Source organism: Priceomyces carsonii (genome assembly GCF_900007245.1).
Source record: "Priceomyces carsonii strain CBS4050 genome assembly, scaffold: Debaryomyces_carsonii_scaffold_5, whole genome shotgun sequence".
Taxonomy (NCBI): Eukaryota; Fungi; Ascomycota; class Pichiomycetes; order Serinales; family Debaryomycetaceae; genus Priceomyces; species Priceomyces carsonii.
Window position 1 is genome coordinate 913,516 of NW_026946678.1, and position 14,408 is coordinate 927,923.

Genomic DNA, 14,408 nt, shown 5'->3' on the forward strand with positions numbered 1-14,408 from the left:
TAGAACTATACAACAAGAAAGTCCAAAAGATCGCATATTATCATTACAATAGCATGAAGATACAAACTAAGGCCGCCGCTGTCTTAGAAAGGACGTCGCATTACCTAAAGGCTGGAGTTTTACGGGAAAAACCCGCTTGGTTTGATGTGGTAGGCTCGCATCCTCCTCTGACAGATTTGACAAAGAAGCCTAAACTTTTTGAAACTTCAGCACAGAAGGAAGATCCAAGTTCATCATTATTTGAAAAAATATCACATAATGGAACGTATAAGACAAGAGCGGATAGATATGACAAAAAGCAGAAAAATAATAGTGTTTCTAGAGTACCAAAGTTACAATTTTTAGAAGATCAACTTAGAGATGTTTTCTACCACCAGCATCCTTGGGAGTTTTCAAGGCCCAAGACATTGATAGAGAATGATGCTCTGGAATACAGTAAATGTGATTGGTCTCACATGTTACAGTTTTATAAGCCGTTGGATGGAGAGTCTGTAGTACAAAGAACGTTATGGCTTCTTAAGGACTCAAAGGTTAGCGGAAAGGATATGAGTCTTTTCGAAGCTTATGATTTCGCTAGATTCGAGTTTTATAGGCACAGAATGGAGGAAGAGATTGGCAGTGCAGTCGCAAGGGAAGAATCGACTATGTATGGAGCCATTTATCCATCCACTTATATGGATTGGGGTCTTAAACAAGAACAAAAGCACATTGACGCGTGGACTAAGACTGCAGGAGAAAAAACAAGAATCAAGCATGCTAATAGAGATGGTAGAGCTGCTAGAGCCTCTATGGGTTCTGACGATGTCTCTGACAGTACTCAATCATTGTGGGAGACCACATTTGATATTTCAGACGTCCCACAGGATCCAGAAGTTGAAAATTCCAAACAATAAATATAGTATAACTGATCTTCATAAGCTAAATAATCTGTATATAATTTACAATGTCAAAAGACTATTCAAGCCGGTAAAATGTATTCTTTATGTAAATTACGTCTAAATGCCTTTTATCCACATGTTAGACTATCGAAGCTTTCAACAAAGAATCAATCAGAGTCAACACATAATTCATGCTCCCATTTAGAAGTCCCTGAATATATTTTCAGATGCTGATTAAGACCGATACCCTAGTCATATACCACTAATGGTGCTCTTCATGATGCTTGTCTTTTAAGACCAATTTTTCGTAAGCGACATATAAAGTAAATGCTCCAACTGCTATGCCAAATCCTGGGAACATGGATTTAAATCTGTTAAAACGGGAGAATTGCCCTTCATATCTCCACGCATCTCTTTTAGCCCAAGGATTGCTCATCACGATCTATATCAAGTGTCTCTTTCAGGATATTAGGAGGATCAGATTTGCTCAAGCGTAGTGCTAATATCACCAGTTTTATTGGTGAGCATCCTTTAAAAACTTATGCTTATGTAATACGACCTATTGCACCAACTACAAAATGGACTGAAAACCTTCAGCTACAGCTTAAAAGATGATCATAAACTCGCTCTGGGTTATCAGGATACATTTTGGGGGGCTTTATGGTTCCATAAAGCTCAATTTTTTCCCAAAAAATACGATGTCGAGGGAGTCTAATGATACCTCCTTGGAACCTAGAGTGAATATGTTTCAATAATTCTTACAAGAGAGATAGTAGATTGTCCCTAGGACACATGTTACATTCTCTTTTTAATTATACTCTTAGCTATCGCTTTCAGCAAAGTCTAATACGTGGGTCTTTCCCTGCACGGCTGAAACATGCAATCCCGCAATCGAAGAAACAGGGACGAGATAAGATAATACGATGAGCTAATTCCCCAGTTTTGTTCTATGAGATGAAGCCACTTGACTTTAATCCTATATCCACCTTTATCTTCTACTCTTGAGCCTTCAATAAGCCAGATGTAAACTGTTCTTTGTTCCTCCTACATTCTTCATTGACTGCACAATATGTCACAACCTCTCCTTTGACGTTACAAATCATCTAATCTGATATTTTTCATTATATTTCTGGGTACCATGAAGGGTGTTAAATGACTGTAACCTTAGGGATCATTAGAGACGGTTCACAAAGTGTGGATTACTATTCACTCCAAACTCCATTTCCGGTAGCTCGGACTTTGTCGTTTCAGATGCATGAGAAAACGTTCTAATAAGAAATATATTCAACTATTGTACTTAAGCACTCTTAACTTGGAGAAAGAAGGGTAAGCGGACTCAGTTATAGTATGTCATCGGCGAAATCAGTTTCAGATCAAAGTTTCCATGTTCAGCGGACTAGCGAAGGGCTTGAAGATGAGATTAGAGACGTTGTTAGATACGTCTTCGAAGAAGGTCCTGCAAGGGAACGTCCTTCTTTGGAAGAAGAACATGTTGCATTGACAGATTCAGAAGATGAAGATGAGTTCGTACGGAAGTACGGTGATATCAACTTCCAGTATATAAGGAAACCGAAGGATGCTACGTGGTTTATCAAACCTCATGCTTTGAACTACTTCAAAGATGGAGTATTGTACAGAACAAAGGGGGAGAGGGCATCTAGTAAAACAGAATTATTTTTGGATTTGATGTATGTTGGAATTATTGCTAACCTTGCTGGAGATGCTTCAGAACATGCTAGTGGTGCTGCTCTTTTGAAGTATGTGCTTTTTTTCATTCCTGCTTGGACTGTTTGGGCTGATATAAAGGATTTCACTAACTATTACTATAACGAAGACTTGTCTCAAAAGGTTTACATCTTGTGGATCTTAAGTTTGCTTACTTTATTCGCTAATAGTCATTCCAAAATCCTAGATGGTCCAAAAGAAGCGGCACTTACTGTTGTACCTTATATTCTTTGCCGAGTCTCGTTGTCCATCAGTCTTTTGGTTTATTCCATTTTTATTCCAGAACATCGTGTTCAGCAAAGATTATATGCTGTCCTTATATTAATTACTAGTTCTTTATGGATTCCGGTAATCTTTATTGGAACAAGAGCGAAAGTTGGCTTGTCATTTGGAATCTTGTTTTTGGAACAAGTTTTCTTCATAATCGCTTATCATCCTATAACCAAAAAAGTTTTACGGTTGAATATGTCCACTGCGTTGAATATTGAACATGAAGTTGAGCGTTTTAGTGCTTTCGTAACGATTGCTCTAGGTGAGTTCTTGTATAAGGTGGTTGCATCGAGTCCGTTGGGCGCAGGATTCTCTGATAAATTCGGAAGGGGTATTTTTCTTTTAACAATTGCTTATGTTTTGTTTTGGATTTATAACTATGGCTCTACGACTAAAAAGGCTACGCATGCACTTAGAAGAAGTGGCTGGTCTGCTTATCTCTGGATATTTTGTCATCTTCCATTAATAGCATCTTTGGTTCTAGCTGCTGATGCAGGTGGTGACATTACGGCGTCTGATATAACTTCTTTAAAGAAGTTCCTGAATGATCAGTTGATTGAGAGAAGGGAGGAAGAAGAAGATCCTAATATGTATGCTCTTTCTTTTTTTTTCACCGGTGGTATTTGCGTATCCCTTCTTTCAATGTTTGTACTAGGATTATTGGACGACAGCAAGGATTCAAAAGACATTCACATCCTTCCAAGATTTTGGAGAATATTTTGGAGAGTACCAATTGGAATAATAATCTTATGTCTTAGCTTCGCTGAAATGAACTCCACTTTAATGATGGGAATTGTGACGATTTTGTTGGGTGTTCTTTTGGTCTATGAAAGTGTTGTCTCTACTCCTAAAGTATGCTTAAAGCACTAATTAGTTTTGATTTGTAAAGTAAATATTAGAATAATACTACAACATTACTAATGAAATGAACTTATTTTATCATTCTTTTATATGCCATATCTCTATGTGAAGCTAGAAATGTAATAATAATGAAGATCATTTTGTAAAATCAATGACGACTTTGTTCACTTTGTGCTTATCAAATAACTCGAAGGCTTTGGGGGTATCCTTAATGTTGATCTTCATGTCTATGAAACTTTCAAAATTCTTCTTCAACTCTTCAAAGATCTTTAATGCTTCTGCAAATAGTGACCATGCATGACACCTACCAAAAGATATATTGATATTCTTAATGTAGCATTCGAGGCCATTAAATGGAAGAGGACCGTGTGCCATTCCAATTGAAGAAATAAAGCCGTTCCCTCTGACAGAATCATAAGCAGTTCTCAAGGCACTCTCTGCACCGACACCTTCTAAGACGACGTCAAAACCCATATTTCCTGTTTCGCTTTTTATGAATGCATTAAGCGAATCTTTGTCAGTCTCAAAATTGATCACCTGGTAAGCGCCTCTTCTCTTTGCTTCTTCCAAACGTGATGGAACACTGTCAACGCAAACTATTTTTTCGAAGCCGAAATATTTGAAAACTTCCAAGGCACAAAGCCCAACTGGTCCCACGCCAACTTGTAGCACTGTCACATCCTTTCTTTCCTCAGCCAGGACGCCGACAGCAGCCTCATTTTTTAAGTGATTAATTATCTTCTTCACCCCGTAATATCCTGTAATAAAAATATCAGCCATTAAAACATAAACTGAATCATCGACGTCATCTTGCGACTGGGGCTTTCGGATTAGGGTGGAATCGGCATTTGGAACCCTCACATACTCCGCTTGCCCACCTGGTAACCCCGACTTACCAAAGGTATTGGTCTCTTTACATTGGCCAGAGTAGCCATGCTTACAGTACCAGCATTTCCCACATTGAATAGTAAAAGTACTTAAGACTTCGTCACCCTTTCTGAAGTTTTCAACATCACTTCCCACTTCTACGATTGTTCCCAAAAATTCATGTCCAATTGCTTGGTTGACAGGGCCAGGAATATGTCCCCTGTAAGTGTGCAAATCTGTACCACATAATCCAGAGTATTTTACTTTCAACACAACATCAGTGGGGTTTTCAATCTTTGGAACTGGCTTCTCCTCTGTTCTAATATCATAGGGAGCATGGAATACTACTGCTTTCATACTCATTTTTTAGTATTTTCCTTGTAGTTTCTGAATTTTCTTTATTCTTGGGTCTTTTCCGTAGCCAAATCCGCTACAATAGGATCCAGGGCCCGTCCTGTGATTAAGAGTTTCATAACATCTTCACGCACCAATTTAGCTTCACCCTGAAAAGATTTTTTTGAATTTCTTGATCACAAACTAATCGAATACTCTTTCTTTCACTTATATTCTTTCATTGAGAGGCTGGGCCTTTTATACCCTATTGAAACTGGCACTGTTACCTTCATCGTTATGGCATCTCCCTGCCTGTATATAATCAATTGCGCCGCACATCAATTGATGTGAATTTCAACATGGTGCCAATACCGGGGGGCTCGTTAAACATGAAATTTTCCACTAGTATGGCTATAGCAATCCGAGTTGCTTTTGTAGTACTTTCTGATAGCTAAAATAGAATTGAACAGTAATTTGATATCAAAGTAGCTTTAGGACCAGCTCAAATAATTGTTTGGATAAGTTAGCAGCTAAAGCAATAGTTCAAAATGGAAGGAGCTAACACCAAGACATCTAACGTAAGTGCAATTGTAAAAGATTGACAACGCAATGAATACTAACAAGACCAGCCGAATGAAATAATTTCACCGCCAGAACAATTATCTGTAGATCAGGACCCTCCAATTGACGAGGAAGTTGTCAAGGATGAAACAGAAAAAGCAAACAAAGCAATTAGCAATGCTGTTTCCACTTCTACGATTGACTGGACTCCAAGCGAGAATTTGGACCTCAGCGATGTCAAGACGAAGCCTCCACCAAGAAAATCTGTGGATCCATCTTTAAGAGGATGGAGGGAAGTAGGTGGTTGGGAAGAAAAAGATGCATTGACTTTGGAGGATGAAGTCACGGACTTGTTATCGAAGGCTTCTGTCTTTGATAACTACCTTCCTCAAGTAGCTTTCGGTGACTGGTATCACAATGTAGGCTACTTGATCTTAGGAGGGCTCTTATCATGGATATTTGGTTGGTTCAGGTTTTCTCTTGCTCCTGTGTTTTTCATCATGTTGATATTTTCGGTATTATATCGTTCTTCGGTTCGAAAATACAGAATCACTTTGAGGGAGCAGGCTCAAAGAGAATTTTCTATCAAGCTGATTGAAAATGACTACGAAACTATGAACTGGTTAAACAACTTTTTGGAAAAGTTCTGGTTTTACTTGGAGCCTTCTATTTCTCAAATTGTATGTGAGCAAGTCAACCCCATTTTAGCAAGCTCGCCCGCTCCCGCTTTCATTAAGGCTTTATGGATCGATTGTTTCACAGCAGGAACAAAGGCTCCTCGCATTGACGCTGTCAAGACTTTGCATGGTACTGCCGATGACGTTGTTGTTATGGACTGGGGTTTTTCCTTCATTCCGAATTCATTGGCTGATTCTAATTCGAAACAGTTGAAAAATAATGTTGACCAAAAGCTCGTCGTTAAAGCTAATTTATTTGGGTTTACGATCCCAGTTGCAATTTCGGACGTTTCTTTCAAAGGTCTTGCAAGAATTAGATTGAGAATGATGTCATCGTTTCCTCATATTGAAACTGCAAATGTAACATTATTGGAACCACCACAATTCGATTTCAATTGCAGGCTTTTAGGAGATTCTGTATTCAATTGGGAAGTATTAGGTTTTCCAGGTTTATATCCGTTTATTAATGAAATGGTAAAGAAGTATGCTGGCCCAATGGTATTCACACCATTATCGTTCCAAGTCAATGTTCAACAGTTGATTGCAGGAAATGGATTAGATTCGTCGATTGGTGTGTTAGCAATCACTGCTCATTCTGCAAGAGGTTTGAAGGCATTTAGTACAATCGGCAACACATTAGATCCTTACTTGACTTACGGTTTCCAATCGAACGTCCTAGAGAAGACGGGTGTTAAAAGCAATACTAGCCAGCCTGTATGGAATGAAACCAAGTATATTACTGTTAAGTCTCTTTCTGAGCCGTTGAATATAGCTGTTATTGATTATAATGATTATAGAAAGGACAAACAGGTTGGCTCTATTCAATTTGACTTGGAAGCTCTCCACGATGATCCTAAGCAAACTAATATTAGCGCTCCGTTCATCAGAAATAACAAGCCAGTGGGTGAACTTAATTTTAGTTTGCACTTCATGCCTACTATTGAGCCAGAGAAACAAGCAGATGGTGCTATTGTACCGCCACCAGATTTGAATACTGGTATTGCAAGAATTGAAATCGCTGGAGCTAGAAACTTGAAAGATGGCGAAAAGCCACCATCTACTTATGCTGAATTGTATTTTAATAATGAAAAGGTTCTCACTACTGCGACTCAAAAAGGTACTGCGACGCCAGGCTGGGCCTCAAGCTACGAGAAGATTGTTGGAGATCGTATCAAATCTAAAGTACGTATTGTTGTGAAAACTAAGGATGATAAGGTTTTGGGACAATTGCATGCTACTTTGAACGAATTAATTGATGCTACCCAAGTCGAACTGAATTGGTTTCCCTTGTCCAAAGGTGGTGAGGTTAGGATTCCCGCAACATGGAAGCCGGTTGCTCTTGCTGGAGCGAGCGGTGCTGGAGGATATGCTCCTCCCATTGGAGTGGTTAGGATCAGTGTTGACAATGCTGAAGATTTAAGAAATTTAGAACATGTTGGAAAAGTTGATCCTTATGTTAGGCTCATGGTCAATGGTTTCCAAAGAGCCAGGACTGTGGCTAAGGATTCAACCTTAAATCCTACGTGGAATGAGATTCATTATGTTAGTGTCTCATCTCCTAATCAAAAATTGACCGTTGAAGTTATGGACGTGGAGGCGCATTCTCCTGATCGTACTTTAGGTTCTTTTGATGTCAAATTGAGTGATATAATTAGTAAGAACGAGAAGGGTCTCTATATCGAATATGAAGATCCGGAAAAGAGACAATCTAAGCTCATTCATAAAAAGGGACCAAAAGGAACAGTAACTTACTCTCTTTCTTTCTATCCTACATTGCCAGTAATGACTTTGGAAGACATAAGACAAGAAGAGGAAGATAAGGCCAGAAAAGAAGAACAGAAGAAGAAAGCTGCTGAGATGAGCGCAGAAGAAGCCAAACTGAAGAAAGACAACGCTGAGGCTAACACAAAGAAAAAAGAAGCTGAAGGAGCTGTTAAGGATAATGATGATGATGATGATGATGACGAAGAAAGTGCTGGAAGTCGTAAATTAAAATTATCATTGGAGGAGCTTATTAATTATAAAAGCGGTGTCTTGGCTTTCGAACTTATAGATGCAAAATTGCCAAAGGAGGACGTATATTTACAAGTCTTCACAGATACGCATGGCCATTGTGAGTACGTTACTCAAAAGTTGAAGAGCAGACATGCGAAGATTGGCACAACTGGTGATGCAATTATTAAAGAGTTGAATGATTCCAAAATATGTTTCAGACTCACAAAGAACAAGGATGACAATAGAGTCGCAAAAGTGTTAGCTGAATTAACCATGCCAACGGAGGATTTATTAAAAAAGTCTCTCAACGAAGAAGGCTCTATTACTTTGACGGGTGCAAGCGAGGCTACTTTTAGGCTTCAGTGCTCTTGGATTCCAATCATATATGAGCATGCCGTCCCACCCCAGGATTCATTTAAGAATTCTGGTAACTTAACTGTTACTGTTGTTCGTGCAGAAAACTTGATTCTGGCTGATAGAAACGGTAAATCTGATCCATACTTCAAGTTGTACTTAAATTCTGAAAAGGATGCATTCTTGAAAACTAAGAAAGTCAAGAGATCTCTTGATCCTAGTTTCAACCAGAGTGGAACTGTTGAAGTTCCTAACAAGTACGATTCAATAATAAAGGCAGTCTGTTACGATTGGGATGTGGGTCCAGAAAAGGATGATTTACTAGGAATAGGAAATATAAAGTTGTCAAATGTTCCGGTTAATGGCGATGAAATTGAAGTTTCTGTTCCTTTGATTTGCGAGGACGACAGTTCTGGTGGTACTGCTTACTTCAAGCTTTCCTTCAACCCAGCCTGGATTGTCAATGTAGAGGGTGAAAGCTCACATATCGGTGGAGCCATTGGCAGTGTGGGAAATATGGGTAAAGGCGTTGGAAAAGGTGTAGGTAAGGGTGTCGGAAAGGGTTTTGGCGGCGGAGCAAAGATAATCAAAAAGGGTCTCCATCTTTCAAAATAGATATATTGACCATCTAATAACTGTTTCGAGCCTAATATTTCTCGAATTTTCAAGAGTTAATTGCCTGCTTTTTGTAATTGTACATTCTCATTAACATTATCGTTAACATTACCGTTAACATTATCGTTTGCATTAATTGTTTTAGTAAAATCTATGTTATATTGTTTAAATATACTGACTTGTAGCTTAAGTAGTATGGAGCAGACCATCATCTCGATGCTCATTTTTTGTCACGTGACTTAATGAACTTTCCAGTGAAAAATCAATTTTTTTTTTTTTTCAGATGAGCCTATTCTGAAAAATCAGTTAATCAATAGGAGAGATCCATTCTTCAAGAGTCGAGAAGAAAAGGTGAAAGTATGGATATTTCTAAACCAGTTGGCTCACAGATAACATCTGTGGACTTTGGCATATTATCAGCCGATGAAATAAGAAAATTGTCGGCTAAACAGATAGTCAATCCAACAGTGTTTGATAACTTGGGACACCCAATTAGCGGTGGACTTTATGATTTGGCATTAGGTGCTTTCCTTAGAAACTTATGTTCAACATGCGGGCTTGACGAGAAGTTTTGTCCTGGACATCAGGGGCATATAGAGTTACCTATTCCAGTCTACAATCCACTATTTTTTAATCAACTTTATATCTATTTACGCTCAGCATGTCTTTATTGTCATCATTTCAGGTACAACTCTTTAGAGGTCCATCGTTATACCTGTAAATTAAAGTTGATTCAGTATGGTTTACTTTTGGAAGCTGCTGAAATAGATAACTTTTTAGTTAGAGGTTCTACTGAGATGGCGGAAGACGATGAGGACAATAGCTCAAATAATGCAGATCCCAGGGCAAAGAAGGAACTTATTGAACGTCGTGAGAAATTTGTTTCCCAGAAGATATCTGATGCTATAGAAGAAGGTAGAAGTAGCATCCGAGGTGTAGTTACGTCAGCGGTTCAATCAAAGAGAAAAGAAGTTATACAAGAGCTTTACAAAAAGTTATTGAGCAGACCTAAATGTGATAATTGTGGAATGTTTTCTCCAAATTTCAGAAAGGATGGAGTTTCAAAGATCTTTGAATCAGCATTAAAAGACAAACAGATTTCGAATAATAGAATTAAAGGTTTTGTTCGTCCTGACATGCTTAAGAACGGAGCCTCTAATAAAAGCCAAGCAAACGAAAGTATGCCAAACATCAAACACAAATCAGGTATCAAATACGTGTTGTCAAATGAGGTGAGAAACATTCTAAGGGCAGTTTTTAAGAATGAACAACCTCTCATGCAAAAGCTCTTCCATTCTCGTCCAACATCGAAGGAGGAAGTAGTTGCTGACGTCCTTTTCTTGCAAGCTTTAATCGTTCCTCCTACAAGATTTAGATTGCCTTCTAGTGTAGGTGATGAAATTCACGAAAATTCTCAGAATGAATTGTTATCTAATATTTTGAGAACATGTTTGCTAATTAGGGACTTGAATGATCAGATATCAAACCTTGAGAAAGGAAAATTGTCTGTTGATGAAAGAAAAATAATCTTCAATAGATTAATGAATTCATTCGTGACTATTCAGAATGATGTAAATGCATTGATAGATTCTTCAAAAAATCAAAATGCTCCTGCTGGAAAAGTACCAAACCCAGGTATTAAGCAAGCATTGGAGAAGAAAGAGGGTTTATTCAGAAAGCATATGATGGGTAAAAGAGTCAACTACGCTGCTCGTTCTGTTATTTCACCAGATCCTATGTTAGAAACAGACGAAATAGGTGTTCCTCCTGTTTTCGCTAAAAAATTGACATATCCAGAGCCCGTCACTTCTCACAATGCAGCAGCATTGAGAGCTGCTGTTATCAATGGTCCTGAAAAATGGCCAGGTGCCATCCAAGTTCAAAACGAAGATGGTTCATTGATTTCCTTAATTGGAATGACTTTAGAGCAACGTAAGAGTGTTGCGAACCAATTACTTACTCCCTCAAATGGTGCTTCCGTAATTAATAAGAAGGTGTACAGGCATATCAAGAATAACGATTTCGTGATAATGAATCGTCAACCTACTTTGCATAAAGCGTCAATGATGGGTCATAGAGTCAGAGTGTTGCCAGGAGAAAAGACATTACGTTTACATTATGCTAACACAGGAGCTTATAACGCAGATTTCGATGGTGATGAAATGAACATGCATTTTCCTCAAAACGAAAATGCAAAAGCTGAAGCGATGAACTTGGCAAACACTAATTCTCAATATCTCACACCTACCTCCGGATCACCTTTAAGAGGGTTGATTCAGGATCATATTTCTGCAGGAGTTTGGCTTACCAATAAGGACTCTTTTTTCAACAGGGAAACTTATCAACAACTTATATACGGCTGTATTAGACCTGAAGATGGGCATATAACAGGCACCAGAATCAAGACTGTTCCTCCAACCATCTTTAAACCAGAGCCTTTATGGACAGGAAAGCAGGTTATAACCACGGTTTTGTTGAATATTAAACCTAAAAATGTACCAGGTGTTAACTTGGTGTCAAAAAACAAGATCAAGAATGAATATTGGGGCGCACATTCCCATGAAAATGAGGTTATATTTAAGAATGGTGAGCTCTTGTGTGGAATATTAGACAAATCTCAATATGGAGCTTCTCAGTATGGTATTGTCCATTCCTTACATGAAATATACGGTCCTGATGTTGCTGGAAGATCTTTATCTGTCTTGGGTAGATTGTTTACCAATTACATAATGATGACTGCATTCACTTGTGGTATGGATGACTTGAGGTTGACTGAAGAAGGAAACACTTGGAGAAAAGATATCTTGAAAAAATCTGTTGATGTCGGCAGAGAGGCGGCTGTAGAAGTTGTAAACTTAGATAAGGAAACGTCTAATAGCGACCCTGAATTAATAAGACGCTTAGAAGAAATCCTTCGTGATGATAACAACTTGGGTATTTTGGATGCGGTAACACAATCAAAGGTAAACTCCATTACATCTCAGGTCGTTGCTAAGTGTGTTCCAGATGGGACTATGAAGCATTTCCCTTATAATTCAATGCAAGCTATGGCTTTATCTGGAGCTAAAGGATCAAATGTCAATGTTTCACAAATTATGTGTTTACTAGGACAGCAAGCATTAGAAGGAAGAAGAGTACCAGTTATGGTTTCTGGTAAGACCTTACCATCATTTAAACCATTTGAAACAGATTCCAGAGCAGGTGGATATATTAAAGGAAGATTCTATTCCGGAATTAGGCCGCAAGAATATTTCTTCCATTGTATGGCAGGTCGTGAAGGATTAATTGATACAGCGGTGAAAACGTCTAGATCAGGTTACTTGCAACGTTGTTTGACTAAGCAATTAGAAGGTGTACATGTTGGATACGATAATTCTGTTAGAGATGGTGATGGTGCTTTAATTCAATTTTTGTATGGTGGTGACTCAATTGATACTACTAAGCAATCACACATGAATCAATTTAAGTTTTGTGTTGATAACTATGACTCTTTGATTGCAAAGTATAAACCTTCTGAATTAGTGGATCATCTTGATACTGAATCTGCATTGCAGTACGCCAAAAAGGTCCGTAAAAGCTTACGGAAACAGAAGAGCTTACCCCCGTACGAGCAATCTATTAAATACGATCCAGTGCTCTGTGTTTATAATCCTGCTAAATATCTAGGTTCAGTGTCTGAGAGCTTCCAAGATAAATTGGAAAACTTTATTGCTCAAAACGAAACTTTATTTAAATCTTCAAAGGAAGCTAAGAACCTGGGAGGTGTCACTGAGAAGAAGTTCCGTGCTTTGATGCAATTGAAATATATGAAGTCTTTGATCAGTCCTGGTGAGGCTGTTGGTATAGTTGCATCACAATCGATTGGTGAACCTTCAACACAAATGACTTTGAATACTTTCCACTTTGCTGGTCATGGTGCTGCTAATGTTACGTTAGGTATCCCTCGTATGAGAGAAATCATCATGACCGCCTCAGCTAGCATAAAGACCCCTCAGATGACATTGCCAATTTTAAACGATGTTAATGACGACCAGGCCGACTTGTTCTCTAAATCTGTTGCAAGGGTCATTTTATCTGAATTTATCGATAATATTACAGTAACAGAGACTGTGAGTACATCTGATGATAGTATCAATTCGAAATCTTATAATGTTCATATGTCTTTCTATTCCAAAGAGGAATACGGTCAAGAGTATGATATTTCTCAGAGTCATTTGGAACATGTTATTACCAATAGCTTCTTACATGTATTAGAAACACAAATTTCTAAGGAACTCAAGAAGCAGAAGAAACCAGATCATATGCCAAAAGTGGGACAGGCTGCACCTAAAGTTCAGGAAGAGGGTGCTACCACATTTGAGGATGAAAATGATGCAACCGACGAAAAGGAACATAGCAATGTAAAACAAGCCGTCTCATATGATGGTCCAGATGATGATGAAATTGAAACTATGAGGAAAGCAGAGGAAACAAGTGATGAAGAAATGGAAGATGGAGAGTCGGTCAATTCTTCCTCCTCTGATGAAGGCGAGGAGAACGAAGATGAAGACGTTAATATGGAACAGAAAACAACTCAATTGTCTAAAGCTGCCAAGGACCGTCAAGCTGAAGTTATTTCTTCTCATAATTTAATTACTAAATTCAATTTTGATGACGAAGGAGGTGAATGGTGTGAATTTCAATTAGAATTGGATGGCTCTTCACAAAAATTGTTGATGGTCAACATCATAGAGGAATTATGTAGAAAGGTTGTTGTAAGAGAAATTCCAAGAATAGGAAGATGTCTCCATCCAGAACCAGGAGCAGATGGAAAACGCATATTAACGACTGAAGGTGTCAACTTCCAAGCCATGTGGGAGCAAGATGACTTTATCGATGTTAATGGAATAACCTCAAATGATATCTACGCTGTTTTGAAGACTTATGGTGTTGAAGCCGCAAGAAACACGATTGTCAATGAGATAAATAATGTTTTCGATAGGTACGCAATCAGTGTGTCCTCTCGTCACTTGGATTTAATTGCTGATATGATGACAAGAGATGGTACCTATTTAGCATTCAACAGACAAGGCATTGACAATTCCACCTCTTCATTCATGAAAATGTCCTATGAAACCACCTGTCAATTCTTAACTAAAGCCGTTTTAGATGGAGATAAAGAAGAAATAGAGTCTCCTTCCGCAAGCATTGTCATGGGTAAGCTAGCAAACATTGGAACAGGTTCGTTTGATATCTTTGCAAATTTGAACTAATCCTATATTCTTATCTATAG

The 14,408-nt window shown here is 38.3% G+C and overlaps 6 protein-coding genes across 6 annotated transcripts; 4 read left to right on the top strand and 2 right to left on the bottom strand.

Annotated features, from left to right (window-relative positions):
- Positions 1 to 53: 53 nt before the first annotated feature.
- On the top strand, positions 54 to 893 carry PRCAT00004804001 (mitochondrial 37S ribosomal protein mS23; the record flags this gene model as incomplete). Its single annotated transcript, XM_062954827.1, has 1 exon — positions 54 to 893. The coding sequence occupies one exon, from the start codon at positions 54 to 56 to the stop codon at positions 891 to 893; it is 840 nt and encodes a 279-aa protein (XP_062811491.1).
- Positions 894 to 1,140: 247 nt separating this feature from the next.
- PRCAT00004805001 (uncharacterized protein) lies at positions 1,141 to 1,314 on the bottom strand (the record flags this gene model as incomplete). Its single annotated transcript, XM_062954828.1, has 1 exon — positions 1,141 to 1,314. One exon carries the CDS (start codon positions 1,312 to 1,314, stop codon positions 1,141 to 1,143), a length of 174 nt encoding a protein of 57 aa, XP_062811492.1.
- Positions 1,315 to 2,225: 911 nt separating this feature from the next.
- On the top strand, positions 2,226 to 3,743 carry PRCAT00004806001 (uncharacterized protein; the record flags this gene model as incomplete). The annotated part of the gene is made up of 1 exon (XM_062954829.1): positions 2,226 to 3,743. One exon carries the CDS (start codon positions 2,226 to 2,228, stop codon positions 3,741 to 3,743), a length of 1,518 nt encoding a protein of 505 aa, XP_062811493.1.
- A 126-nt stretch (positions 3,744 to 3,869) lies between these two features.
- PRCAT00004807001 (uncharacterized protein) lies at positions 3,870 to 4,964 on the bottom strand (the record flags this gene model as incomplete). The annotated part of the gene is made up of 1 exon (XM_062954830.1): positions 3,870 to 4,964. One exon carries the CDS (start codon positions 4,962 to 4,964, stop codon positions 3,870 to 3,872), a length of 1,095 nt encoding a protein of 364 aa, XP_062811494.1.
- A 518-nt stretch (positions 4,965 to 5,482) lies between these two features.
- PRCAT00004808001 (tricalbin) lies at positions 5,483 to 9,136 on the top strand (the record flags this gene model as incomplete). Its single annotated transcript, XM_062954831.1, has 2 exons — positions 5,483 to 5,512; positions 5,564 to 9,136. 2 exons carry the CDS (start codon positions 5,483 to 5,485, stop codon positions 9,134 to 9,136), a joined length of 3,603 nt encoding a protein of 1,200 aa, XP_062811495.1.
- A 359-nt stretch (positions 9,137 to 9,495) lies between these two features.
- RPA190 (DNA-directed RNA polymerase I core subunit) lies at positions 9,496 to 14,388 on the top strand (the record flags this gene model as incomplete). The annotated part of the gene is made up of 1 exon (XM_062954833.1): positions 9,496 to 14,388. One exon carries the CDS (start codon positions 9,496 to 9,498, stop codon positions 14,386 to 14,388), a length of 4,893 nt encoding a protein of 1,630 aa, XP_062811496.1.
- Between the last annotated feature and the right edge of the window lie 20 nt (positions 14,389 to 14,408).